Raw genomic sequence first — 14,536 nt, forward strand, 5'->3', positions numbered from 1 at the left:
CATGACAAGGGTGCTGGGAACCAAACCTGGGTCTCCTGCAAGAACAGCAAGCTCTCTCAAGCACTGATCTACCTCTCCAGCTCTGAATATGTTTTTAAAACCTGATCTCATCTGGAGTCACCGAAGCTTATTAATAATGGTATGTACTCCCGTTGCCATGGCATTGGACTGTTGGCTGGGAAGTGGAAAATGAGTGAACCCTCTGGCTATACTCCCCCCCAGCCCTTTAGACAAGAGCACACAAACAAGAACTCACCACCTCTTTAGCAGAGCAAAAGGTAGCTAGGTGCAAGGCCCTAGGGCCTACTACGTGCCAGATGTGTGGTTCCACTCGGTAAGATTATAAAATCTTACAAGGTAGCTACTGTTATCCCCAGATTCAGCAAAGGATTTGAAAGCAGCACCAGTGAGCACATATAGTAACGGTGCCAGGTAGACCTGCCTGCCATTCTAACGAGCAGCTCCAGTCCCATCTCACCATGCAGTCTTCTCTGACATTCCTCTTCTTAAAAATAGTTTCATGGTTCAAAACTTACATTTTCTTCATTTTATAGCTGGGAAGCACGCTGCAATGGGTAAAGGAGAGAAACTTCCCTGGTTCTTCCTGCCTCTCTGTAAGATTAAGGGACAGCTCAACACTGGCAGTGTCGGAGGGAGATTCAAGGGAATGCAGAGCAGACTACTTTGATATTCAAGTCTGGACGTGTCCCCCACTAAGGACACATGGTAGAGAAAGTTCACACCCATCCAATACACATCCAATACAATATATCCAATACAAATTTCTTACTGTGGGGAGCTTCTCCATGATTCAGTATTCCCAAATGGCCAATGGAGTGGGAACAGAGGTGGCACGTGCCCCTCCTTGGCTAAGGAAGGTTAAGTGCTGGTAAATCTCCTTCCTTTCTTTGTGGCACCCTTGCTGGGAGCCGGGAGATAGCTATGTAAGTTCAACTGACAAGTGGGTAGGAAGGCTCCTTTGGCTCTGCCTGCCCTAAGCAAGAGCTCATTTGCATAGCTGATGCTGTAGAAGTGGCCCTGGGATGCTGCTCAGCTTTGTTCCCCAGCGGCTTCATTTTCCTTATTAGCACCCTCAGTCTCTCAATTGCTAACTGGCCTGGGAAGGGCTAGAAGCCACCCTTGGAGGAGGAACACACAGGGCAGCAGGCACTTTCTAGTCTCTAAGCATGTAATGTGGCTGGGGAGGTGATAAAAACAAGGGGTTATTTCTCAAGATGGTCCTTCATACAAGTTGGTGCTCCAAGAATTCTCCTTCTTCTGATAATGTAATTCTCAGTGCATGTCTGTGCTGTCAGGACGGTCCTGTCTGTGAAAATGCCTTATGGCACCTCCCTGAATGGAGGAACAAATGATGAGAAAGACTTTTTGTCTGATATAGTCAGAAGTCTCTGGGATTTAATCCTAGATCCTCTTCATGGCTGAGCTAGCCATTCAAAATTAAAATGAACCTTTCATCCATGTGTATCATAAATGGGCATTTATCAGGATTATATGATTTTGCAACCCATCTGAATACGTAACCAGAATTTGTTTTCTTTCCGTTTCACTATGTAATTACCATGCAACAATAACAAAAGTGACATGTTTGAAGAACAGATAAAATGCTGTAAATTGGCCAGTAATGGTGATATTTCCTCATCTTCTGGAAAATCCATTTATTCTCTCTCAACAAATCAAGGCATTGTCAGCCCATCCTCATCTTGTGGCCAGAGGGGCTCCACCAATATCTGGATGCAAGTCAGTCCAGGAATGCAGATGAGGCCAACTAAAGTAGGCTTTCAGAACAGGCTGCTGGTCTTCGCGTGCCTCAATTTCTAAATCATCCGTAATGGGGCCAAGACCTCCCAAGCACTAAAAAGAGCGAGCTGACACGCTGGACAAACTGTTAATTTTTTCTTGAAGAAGCTGCTGTATTGCACATCTGTCACTGTGGCGCGGACAATTACTCGCTGAGTCGGGGAGGGAAAATCTGCCGCTTGTTTCTAGCTGAGTTGTTAAGGGGCCTCGTGGAGAAACACAATGGCCTGAGAGTCAGAACACACCGGCTTCCAGTATGCTTGGCAATTCATCTCTCAGTCTGGGGATTGTCCTGCGATATCATATCAGGTGGAACAGACCAGGATGGGCTTTCAAAGGCATTAGATATAACTGGATGGAAACACAGACATAGGAAGATGTGAGTCAAGACTCATGGGCTACACACCGATAACTAGACTGCCCAGACACTTCAAAAGTGTCCTGTTAGGAATGCTGTGGCTTTGCATGTCAGACTTTGCAACTTTAACATGTGCTCCCAAGTGCTTCACACACCCAAACGCTCTTTAGGAAGGCATTCCTCTCCATGGACCACAGATCACCTACACTGGTTCTGTAAACAACTACAGCTACCAATAGAGAAAGTTGGCATCCCAACTTGCTACTCAGTAGAACCTGCTCTGTTCTCTTTCCCTTCTTCTAGGTCATCTGTCCATCTCAACTGTGCAGTTCTGGCATATGAACAAGTTCACTTATATTAGAGTTTGACGAACTCTTTTTAATTCTGAGGAGTGTATCTTCAGATAGTTTTATTTTTAATTCTGTCTTTACTAAAGAATGATGCATGAGAAAGAAATTGTTTCTTAGATTTTTGTTTTTGAGACAGAATTTCCTGTAGCCCAGGTTGGCTTCAAAACTCACTCTGTAGCTGATACTGGCCTTGAACTCCTGATTCTCCTGACTGCTAGGACTATGGCCACATGCTACACCCAGTCATTAGGAGCTTAGTAGTGACGTGCAAACAGACTCAAGATAACGGGGCTGTTTCTACTTGGGCACGTGTTTTAATCACACTTGGGCTGAGAAGTCAAGGATGATACAGACTGCTAATGTGTGTGATTTACTAGGAAAGGTCACACCAAGGTGGGGGCGCCAGCAATGACAAAACACAGACACCCTTCTGATGGTGTCTAACCTGTCCTCAGAATGGAAGGAGTACACAGCTGGGCTTCTGGTGATGCAGCAGTGAGGGCTGAGAGTCAGAGGATTTAAACTATGTGATGATTCAAAGCCAGGTGACAGGCTGATGTACAGAGAAGACACATGGAGGTGGCAACAATAGATCATAATCCTGGCAGGTAATGGCAGCAACTCGCCAGACACAAATCCAAGGCTCCTTAAGGTGTCGGTCGTGTAAAGTAATGAGTCCTTTCTCTGGATGGACTCAGCAGCAGGGGCCTTCATGGTCCACTTGTTGGCTGACTTTCTATCACCGTAGCCTGTTACATAGATGAGAGTTTAGTGCCTGTTGAACTAAAAAACAAAGACAAAAACAATTTACTCTAACAACTCGACTCATTTTTGTGCAAGAAAAGATCCTGTCCCCACAAAGAGTGAAGTGCCTTTTCTCGCAAACCACACTCAACAGTTACAAAACATTTCAAGTGTCTCAGGAGGTCATGAGAGAAAGTGAAGCATGCTGCCCTGGTCACGTGATCCCAGCTGGGGAGAAAACTAAAGGCCAGTGCATCCAGTTTCAGAGGGAACAAAAACACGGAAGTGTGGAAGAACAGGTTACAATTAGTTATGAATAAATTTGTGAGTCAGATACATTGCCAAATTTTTCTTTAAAATTTTTTTGAGACACTGAAAATTCCCAGAGCTTAAGAGCAATGAATTATATTATTAAATGGTAACTGCCAGCCACTGCAGTGGGTCAGACCCAGAGCCTCGCAGGCTGTGTCAGCACTCCGCCTCCAAAGTGTGTTCATGGCGTTTGCAGCCCCAGGTCGCATGACTCTGGACGTAGGAGAGAGGGCTGGAGATGTGTCCTAGTGGTAGGGCACTTGTCTGGCGTGCAGAAGGCCTTGGGTGCAATCCAGACCAACGTAAAACAACAAGCAGAAAGAAATTAGAAGAAATAAAGGGTAAGAAGAAAATATGCAAACAAAGGCATTAGAAATAATGTTCTCGACACTGTGCTTTATTATTTCAGTTCTTTGTTGAACTAATAATAGTTTCCTACAAAAAAAATCAAAGTGTTCCTTGCTAACAACTTTTTTTTTTACAGTACCAATGTAGACCATTTCTCTTTCTGCAAAACAAAATACGAGTTAAAATGGGTTTAAAAGTATTCCAACAATTTCTCTCTTATGAAACATCTACTCAAAATGAAATGCACTAAATACCAATTTGAAACATTAAACATGAATGAAGGGCAGAATTTGTCAATCACATCCGTATACTGCATACAAATGTGGGCTGCAAACGCACCTGTGTGTACACACATGTACAGATGCATATTTAACCCTGCCGTCTTAACTTCTGTCTGTTTAATCACTACAGCCAGGAGTCCCAAACCATTGTGTTCAAACACGGAGCCCAGTTTATGGGCAAGCTGCACTTAGCAATGGATTTCCATTGATATTTACTTTTGAGACAAGGTCTCACTATGTGGCCATGTCTGTCCTGGAACTCACTATATAGACTAGATTGGTCTTGGACTCATGGCAATTCTCCTACCTTAATCTCCCAATTTCTGGGAATACAGGTGGGTGCTAGCATAGCTGGCCACTTTTAATGTCACTACATTATTTAAAAACAAAAGGAAGTGGATTTGAGGGGAATATACCCTTGACCATTTTACTCAGGAAAGGAAAAAAGAGAAATGACTGCAATCCACGTCCGCCTGACATCAAATACACACAGTGTGGAGTCACACTGCTCATGCAGCCATGCTCGGATTCTCTGGCTACTGTACTGAGTGGATGGGAAGGGAAGAGACCCTAACTGGTCTAACCTTTCAGACAGCAGCATGCTTCGTGAGGAAGTAGAGGAACTCTCAACACTTTTTAAAGGAGCTATAAATAATACACTTATAATCACAAACTTCTTTGATGATGTTGGTGCATGAGGCAATTTGAACTGACAGAAATGCCTTACTCTCTATTAAACATAAACCAGTGAAATTCACGTCCTGAGCAGACATTTGACTTGCACTAAAGTTTCCCATTTCAATTGTTCACTCCTCAGCGGTGGTTAGGTGTAGCAGAGCATCCCGAAGCTTGCTGACCTCTATAAGAACTTGAATGCTGAAGGGGTACTGTGGGCAGACTGGGGTGCATGGGGCTGACTCTTCTAATGTCAGTGACCATTTACTCTACACAGATAAACACTAGCAGAATATAAACTGTTCTCAGCCACCTGTGAGTCACGGAGTTTCTAGTGTGAAAAGTAGAACTTTGGTGTCAGAGCAGCTTCGGGAGCACCTTCCCAAGGCTCCCATCATCTGGAGGTCAGCGATGGAAGGCACTCAGAAAGACCAGTGACCGCTGGAGGCCCTACTGGCTCGGTGTGGGCTGCTCCGTGCAGCCTCTAGAACAAGGTAAAGTGAAAATAGCAGCCACTTCCTCTGAAGCTTGGAACCAAGAGTGCAATGGCCTGTTTCTCATTGGCTCAAAACTGAGCTGTTAAAAATCTGAGGGCTTTAAAAGACCTTCAAGAAATGAAATTCAAACAATGAAAAGCAAACAACTTTGGAATAGACCCTTGAGTATAGCATACTAGTATAATCTCTTCCATCTTCCTGCCCACATGAATACAATAAGCATTTAGGAAGACAACTGTTAAAAATGGTGACAAACTTGTACAAGTAGCAGTGCTTCACCCAACACAAGGGTTCCAAGAGAGCTCACCCAGGTGTCTACCTGTCCTGTCCTAGGCAGCCCACTTCTTACCACACTACTCCCAGGGAAGACAATTCCTAGAAGAAATGCAGATGCTTACCAAACTATAGAGGCTGCATTTTCATTAGGGGACCACGTAGGAAAGGTACCTTTTGAAACCTTTCTACTGCCTTAAAAAATATTAAAAAAATATTTTCAGCTTAACAAAATTGAAGCCCACACTGCTTTTGGCTAAGTGTAGGCTTATGTGGTTTATCTCAACCTTTACTGAACCAGTAGAGATGATGGTAAGCAATAATAACTACCAGGGTTTTTAATGACGAGCATAACAAATGAGTATTTTCTGACAAAGAATGACTCAGAAATACCTCAGTAATGGGATGGAAGAAACATGCAATTTTGCTTAACTGTAAAGTGTTTTAATCTGAGAATGACAGGTCCCCCAAGTTTCTCCTGTTCCTCAGGGAGCAGGTTAGGCCGCTGCCAGACATCCTGGTTATTGGAAAAGCTACTTAAATCTTCAAGAGTCTAATAATTTACTTCAGTGACTAAAACCTTCAATCGCCTTTCTTCATCTCAGCTGATCCTTAAAAAATACCAGCCTTTGGGAAGAGGTAGACATCTGGAGGGCAGGGTTTACAGTTCAGTCAGCATGAACTTAAAAAACACATTTTTCTTTTAGTAATTATATTTTGTTCTAAATGAGGTAAGATTTATCAACTGCACTGGAGTAATGTTGAGGGCACTCTGGTGATGAGGACAAGAAGCTTAACTTTTAGCAAATGTGTGAGGGAAATACTGATTACTGTTTGCCAACTGTCAATTCATGCTATATTATTGAAAGAATTAATGGGCATCATTGCTACGAATCCTTATGAGAGCCAAAGTCAAGGAATGTGAGCTTACCAAGCCTTTCCCAGATGTGCTTAGGACTCCCTGGATGGGGTGGTGGGGATGGAGGCAGACAGAACTACTAATGTAGGCATCATGAGAAACTTGATCCTTTCGGCCTAGTTTGTCTGGGTATCATACACATGCGAGGAGTGAGCAAGGCAGCAGCAAGAACTGACATCTGGGATCAAATAAATAAGAGACCAACTGTTCTTCACATCTAGAAACTGCTGGAAATCATGAGGAAACATAAAGGGTTGAGGTTTGTACTTCAGCACCGTGAACTGTGATGGAATCCCATTTCTACCACTGAGGCAGGACACTATGCAGCCTGGAAGCTAGCTGGAGGCAACGCTGAGGTCAGCTTCACACCAGGAAGCTCTGCGATCACTTCAGAACAATGGGCCCAGAACAGAAACCAAAAGTTCTCTTCCTTTCTCTTCTGCTCAGGTGGGCTTTCCAGACATGGGGGCAGAGCCAGTGGGAGTGCTTTTTGGTAGAGGAAATCCAAGTCCTAACCCTTTAGGCCTCTGCACAGCTTGAACGGGCTCAGAGATCCCTCTGCCATCTCTCCCGAGGCCTGAGCCAGGTGTCCAGCCCATACTCTGAAGCATGCGGTTCCCGATGTTGCTCTCTAGGATCGGCTGGGCGTTTTCACCCACAACTCCTGAAATGAAAACATGATAGCCCACAGGTGAAGATCTATCCAGGGCTGAGAAACTCGAGCCCTAGGACCTCTGTGTCCTCACTCACCACACAGGCATCCTACAGGGTCCGCTGCCCACCTTACAGAGAGCCACAGGCCAGATGGCTCAAGGATGTCAAGGTTCTGCAAAACCGGAAGCACACCACAACCAGATGGGTTTTCACTGCCTCATGGGCTGTGGTAAAAACGCAAATTATCCAGCAATACCTTTCATTTGCTCTGGACCCTGGAGGTAATAAAACCAAACCAAACCAAAACATAACTTGTTGTACCCCGAATTCCTAAGAATGTACGCTTGTGCATGTGTGACTTAATGCAGGTCTCAGAGGCCAGAGGCTGACATTCACGCTCTTCCTCTATTATTCTCTACTTGGCTTTCTGAGAGGGTGTCTTTGACTGAGCCTGGAGCTTGGTGACTCTGTAGATCCCAGCTAGCGAGCCCCTACACTCCTCTGTCTGTCTCCAGCCCTGGGGCTATCGGCCCATGCCACAGTGCTGAGCTTTAACATGGATGCTGGCAAACTCAGCGCAGGCCACCATGCTTCTCTTCTTCTAACTCTTCTTTACTGTTCAGTCTACCACAGCCCTTAACTCTGCACCCAGCCTTCTCCTTACAGGTCCATGTTTCAACTCTAGAAGCAGCTAACATGGGAACGATCCAGAAAAAGAACAGTGAAGATTTCTTCATGATGGCTCTCCCAGAGACCAGATGGAAGCTCTCTCTCTTCAAAGACCAACATGATGCCAGCCCCCGAGTCTGGGGCGTTTGTTCTGAAATGTGGACAGTGTTCTCCCAAACAGAGGCTGAAATGGGCAGCTTGACACTCTCAATGGCTCTCGAGGTGGTTGGTACATCTTACCTTCTACTCACACACAACTCTGTCGTCATTGCTGATGTATTTCCTGCCTGACTGGCAACGACGACAGTCAACTTCTCAGGCTTACACCCTATGACCACGATAGAGAAAGCTAGGACCCTGTCCTCAAAGGAACACATGGCCCAGAGGATCCCCAAGCACCAACACTGACAATAACCAATACCCAAGGGCTCCAGACTATAGCAACTCTACTAGCTCTGCTGTGGACGGGTTACATGGATGAGATTTGTTACTGCTCTTCAGACTTGACACACACATTTTCATGTGTCTTTGTATTTATTTCATAGTGGGCAAGAACAATCAGCGTAGAGCCAATGAAATCTCTTATCTGGTATTCCGAGGAACCAAAGTGGGTTGATCCCCTGCCTTGAAGAACCAGGCAAAGTGCTGCAGATACACTTAAAAACGGACCCTCTCTATTTAATACGGAGCAGCCATCAACTGAGCTACCTATTCAAGATGCCTATGTTCTTCATCTTCAGGGATTTAGGAAAGTAGTAACAGTTTTTGCCACTTCAGAAGTTCATTGCATTCAATATGGCCTAGGCTACTGCAAAAATCAGTGATTATATGAATTATTAGCTAATTGAAACAGGTCAGAGGGCTGGAGACACCTCACTGGTAGATGCCAAATGTGAGCAGAGTTCTAGGTTTGATGCCCATGATCTCAAGAAACACCTTAACAGGTGTCAGGAAAGCCCGCCATGACCGTGGCTTGCCGACAGCACTAGTGTCTGTGCCAGCTCCTTGGCCAACCCCAGTACCAGCCTGAATCAACACAGACTATGACGTAGAGATTGTGAAAAAGAAAGGATGGAGGACATGAAAAACGGACCATTGAGTTACAAAATTTAAAGAAAAACATTTGGTTAATGTTTTGGTAAATAAAGCAAAAACAAAAAACAACCTTAGAAACAAACAACCAAGTTTTTATTTCAAAACAGCAACTGGGGTGGCCACCTGGAGCCTGTGGCTCCGCAGAGCAGGTGCTAGTGAACACCTTACTAGTAGGTGAACACCGTGCTCGTACACTCGCTCAGCTCCAGATTTTCAGTGAGAGCAACAGGCTAATTTAATTCTGTGAATAAGCTGAACTCAAGTCAAGGGTCTGATGCTGCCCTTGGCGACACATCTGGTTGCACAGATTTTTGGGACAAAGATTGCAGAAATTCAGCTTTAATTGAAAAAAGAAAAGGAAAAACATACGAGACCAACTTAAAGCATCTCTGGAAATTGCTACATGATGGCCAAACTGAGTCTTAAGTCAAACAGTGAAAACAATGTATCGGTGATTTTAAAATGCTGGCACAGAAGCATGGGGGCCTGCAGCAACAGTTACTCTGCTTCTAAAATTATATGTTTATAAAACATCAAAGACCTTGTTCTTTCTCATTGTTTACAATGTTGTTTAATTTTTTAACTTCATGAAAATAGACTCAAATAAAGCAATATCTCGTATTTGGAACAAAAAAACCCAAAAGACAGTGATTTCTAAATTTGCTGTATTTCCATATAGATCAGTGGGAAATGACCAAAAGGAAGGGCCACTTCACTTCTCATGAACTGATTCTAAAAGGCAGGACTCTGCTGCTCTGTCTTGTTCTGTGAGAGGAAAACCCAGGAGTCGAACACTTGCACTTAGCACAGCCCACCCCACAGCCATGGTTCCCTTTTCTCTGGCTCCCAGCATTGATACATCTTTTAGGTCCTTTCATAGAATGCTCTCCTTGCATGGGATTGTGGCAAATGTAGCCACATTCTTTTTCCTGCTCCAGGTCTAGCTTGTCTGCTGGGTCCCCTGAGTCTACTGAAGTAGAGCATGTCCTCCCCTCAGCCCTTCTGCAGAGCGGAGTGTGGTGGAGGGCAATTCACTTGCGTAATTGGCTCAAGAGATGAAAATCTTGCATCAGCCTCTCTTAGACACTAATCTATCCAGCTGACTGCAAGCCTAATTGGCAGCTTGTTGAGTAATTTGGCTCCTAAAGCGTTGTATTGATGTTGGATCAACATCCAGTGGAAGGGGAGGTGACAGGCTGCTTCCCATGTAACAGCAAGCATGTGCCTGTTCCGTCCCTGCCTTGTATTCAGAAGTTTATTAGTTCTCCCTTCTTTCCAGTCTTTGCTAGCCAGCAGAGGCTCGGGGATGTTATTAGCTATGTTATCCCAACTGAGAGCGGTATTATACTCTCAGTATCTACGTTAGGGACAAGAAGTAAGAATATGCTAGTGGTTACTAGCGTTGGTCAAAAGTTTCACTTATTTGCTTTTTATTTTATTTTATTCTGAGGTGCTGGGGATGGAAGCCAGGGCCTTGGTAATGTTCGCACCCAGAGTGTGCTATCCAGCTTTGCATTTAGGTTTTAAACAATGAAAATCATTTAGATTTAAGTGAAAATATAATGTAAAACCAGTTTCTTTTCTTAAGTGATGAAACCCTAAATGAAAGACATGATAGGCTTTTAATGTGTTTGGATGAGTGTTCTTTGCAATGGATATTTAGGTTATAGCAAACAAAACAGGCCAGACAGCAGCCACTGCAAACAGCACTAAACTCAGTGTGGCGGAGTGGAAAATACCCAGGTATAGTTGGCACCATATCTCAACAATGGTGCTTAATATTTTTAACAACAAATCCTTAATAATCTAGGACTTCTACCAAAAGCTAAGACCAAGCCACTGCCACTGACTGCCTATAAGAAGTATGACAATAGTCTTCCTCTGTTGCTCACTGCTTTTCTGCATCTTTACAGGTGGCATATCTCAGACTACAGAATGCACTCTGCTGGCAAGCCTCTGGCTTCAGTACTCCTTAATTTCACAATAGTAAATCTACATCCTTGGCTGGAGACACACACTGGCTTTGGTGTGTGACTTTGAAGGAGGAAGAGAACAAGCCATACATTAAAAAAGTCAATATCTAACCATATCAATATTCATTTTCCATTGTCAATACTGAATACAAAGGTGAAAGAGCAGTAAATAAGCGAAAGCAGTGAAATAAATTTGGTGTTCCTGTCACAATTAATAAATGTGCAACCAATACCATGGCTGGCTGGTATAGCCTTCTAAAGAGACTGAATTCTGCTCAGCACAATTGCTAAGAGGACTGGGGGACTTTCTCCACTTTAGCCACATCGCAATCAGATCTGGGGTTTAATTTCATAGGGATTCAGAGTGTCTTACAGATAATACCATTTATTGTGAATGTATTATACAACTGTTCACGCTGACAGTCATCAGCTTCCACGGATCCAATGTGGGATGGCAAATGAAAAGTTCCTAATTATACATTTCCAGCAAGCATTCGCTAAGCTTTTTTTAAATATCTGCTATTTGTTTTCACAATAAACTACAGAGAAATCAGAGAGAATTACAAGCAACATCCACCTCTCCATCTCTGACTCTTTCTATTTCACACGAGGAGTTTTCTTTTGGTTTTTCCTCATTTAGATTCAATGCTGATGAAAGAAGGAAGTAACATGAGTGTACATCAGGGGAGTGTGTCTTTTGGAAGGTCTGCAAGGACCTGTGAACACAGCAAGAACATACATGTGTGTATGCATGTGTGTATATACACAGAGGCCAGAGGAGGCATTTGTTGTTCCACTGCCCCTCTCAACTGTATTTCCATGAGGCTCTGTTCCATGAAGCTGGAGCGAGGCTGGAGCTAAGCAAGCCCTAGTCACTGACGCCCTGGTCTCTGTCCTCTGCACCACTGGAGATACTGGCACTCGTGGATGGGTCTAACTCTTTGGGTGGCTGCAGGGTACCTGAGCTTAGGTACCAGTATCTGCACAGCATGTGCTCTTATCCAGTGAGCCATTTATTCAGCCTCAAAAATACTTGTTCAAGAGGAATCTACAGGTCAATACAGTCTGGGAAATGTATTGATGTGATGGACACTGTTTTCTTTGACTAACTCTGCTCCAGAATTTGAAAACAGCAATTTTCATGGACAAAGTGATATCCAATATCTAAGCTCATTATCCAACTGTATTTATGCAATGGCTTTTCTGACTGCATTTGAACAGGCACCTTCACTCAGGGCTAGGTCATTAGCATTAGAAGGTATTCTCTTGAAACTAAGGTCTTTCTCCAAATACCTGCATATCTTCCTCTCTGAAAGGAACTGCTGCATATAGATTTGAAAATACACTTAAAATAAGTGACATACATTTTTAGCAACTAACTAAACAAACAAACACAAAATCAAAACAATAATGACAAACCCCACCATATTAAATGCCTATGAACTTTATTCCATAAGCTAAAATCTAGTAGTAAAATGAAAGTCCCTATCTTAAAAGGTCTCAACAGACTCTGCAGAAAAACAGTATCTGGAATATGCTGGCACATGCTTAGCACAGGCTTACGAACAAAGAACTGTTTTAGGCTACAGTTAAAGTGTAGATCTAAATTCTTCATGAATGGTTTCCTCTAACGCCCTGGCTCTGAAGTCAAGATCTCCTATACAAAGGACCATGTGACCCCCTTCTGGTCCCCACTTCACATAGGTGCTACATCTCAGGGCCTGGTCCAGCCTTCTGCTTTGTTTCTGTGGCCACATGGGACCATTACTAACTTTCCTAGGACTTGTCCTGCTGTGGCTTCTGCCACTGAGGTCAGAGTTCAGTGGGAAAGGGGATGTCAAGGAATCCTGTTCGAGCCTTAGGGGAGGCTGGAAACTCTTATCCCATCTATTTGACCTAAAATGTGGTTACATGGATAGATAATTCATATTACAAGTATTTCATGAATATTGTACATTCATAATAGCTGAGTGCATATTCTAGTTGGGTTCAAGTCAGTACATCCAAGAGGGGTGTCTTTTGTCATTCATCTTATATTAGTGTGCGTCGGTTGTACAAAAGAGTAGGTTTTGCTATGCTATCTTTATTCTTGCATATCATGTGTTGGATGCACTCTACTCTCCTATCCCCCCCCCCTCCTGTGGTCCTTTCTTCTTCTGGGACATGATACTTTTGATAACTGGATGGCATTTGTGACACATGAGCCATCTAGCTTTGTCTCTGACCTTTGCTAGGGAGACCCCAGGCATCATCTCTTAATGTAAAAAAATGAACACTTCACAATATCCTGTAAGTTCACTTACATTGCACACAGCAGAGTTCTAATTAGCGCATGGCTGCTACCCAATGCCTTGCATCATATTTAAGCCTAGACTTCTGTTTGGAAGGGTAGGCAGGTTATTTCAGAAAAGAAGAGAAGGAAAAGGAAGGAACAAGAGCAAAAGGAGGTCTTCATATATGCTCGGAATATGTACACTCAGAGGACAGTGACTGTCCTGTACCAACCACTCAGGTATAGTAATCACATGGTCTTAGGTAGTGAGCTATTCGTCAGTTCATCTGCCTACTTCATTTCCTCTGCAAGTCTGAAAATTTCCTCAAGCCAGCCAAGGACACAGCTTTGGAGGCTTTTGTAGGTTTGCTGCATCCCACTCATTTGGGTGTGTGCTCAGCACGTCTCACTGATTAGCCACTTACAAGGTCCACTCTGTGAAAGACTATACATCCTAATGTAAAGGCAAATGATCTGCATTACAATTTCTTGCACCATGCCTCTCCGGCAGGGCGAGTGGTTATGGATCGCCTCTGTTTTGTTTGTGGTGATTTATGCCCTCTGCATTTGTGCTCCACCCCTCCTGCTTCGTTTTACCTGCTGTAGTAGGTCCCGGCAAAGGGGCAGCTTTTCTTCTCCTTTTGATGTCTCCTGTACACAAGGATCCTAAATGCATGCTTGTTTGCCTACAAGTAATTATCAGAAGAAATAAAAATTATTAACAAAGGAGGGGGAAAATGACACATAAACACACAGCTTGTATAATCTGAACCTAAATCAAAACATTCTCACCAAAGATGGAGCTGCATAGTAAAACCACCAATCTTGTTTATATCGAAACATAATTACGTTTGTTGACAAGTGCTCAGCAGCTAAACGCACCATCATAAATTGTTACTGGGATGAATAATATAAAAGGAATGCTTTTTAATTTTCAAAACTGGCAATCTTTCTGGCTCAACATAAAAATCAAGCACTGTTGCTTCTGACAGGAAAATAGCAAAGATTAATTATCTAAAGAGATCACAATATTGTTGCTAGGTTATCAATTGGTTGCTAATGCTTTACTGTCAGGACGACATTTATTACAGGAAAAGTATGATCAATTTCTTTTCGGATATTATGCAGCAGTGAATTCTTTTAAAACATTTTAAATAGATGGAAGGAAATGGTGATGTTGTCCTTATTATTCATACAATTAGAATTGTTTAATTATTTACTAGTCAGGAGAGAACAATTTGAATGCATGAATGCCTGTCTGCTGTTCCCAATAGTCTAACATGATCCTGGGCTACAAA

The 14,536-nt window shown here is 43.3% G+C and overlaps 1 protein-coding gene across 7 annotated transcripts in view; it reads right to left on the minus strand.

The window, feature by feature from the left end:
* Positions 1–416: 416 nt before the first annotated feature.
* Positions 417–14,536, minus strand: part of Gpatch2 (G-patch domain containing 2) — a 155,372-nt gene continuing 141,252 nt past the window's right edge. For 3 of the 7 annotated variants that reach the window (XM_038349676.1, XM_038349677.1, XM_038349678.1), the window contains 2 exons: positions 13,836–13,924; positions 3,959–7,239 (listed from right to left, as the gene is read on the minus strand). In XM_038349676.1, coding sequence (XP_038205604.1) covers positions 7,019–7,239; positions 13,836–13,924 — 310 coding nt within the window. In that variant the 3' untranslated portion in view covers positions 3,959–7,018. Of the gene's footprint in view, positions 3,310–3,958; positions 7,240–13,835; positions 13,925–14,536 lie in introns of those variants that run through there. The other 4 variants (XR_005287713.2, XR_005287712.2, XR_005287714.2 and 1 more) reach the window with 4 other exon arrangements.

This window comes from Arvicola amphibius, chromosome 12, assembly GCF_903992535.2.
Source record: "Arvicola amphibius chromosome 12, mArvAmp1.2, whole genome shotgun sequence".
Taxonomy (NCBI): domain Eukaryota; kingdom Metazoa; phylum Chordata; class Mammalia; order Rodentia; family Cricetidae; genus Arvicola; species Arvicola amphibius.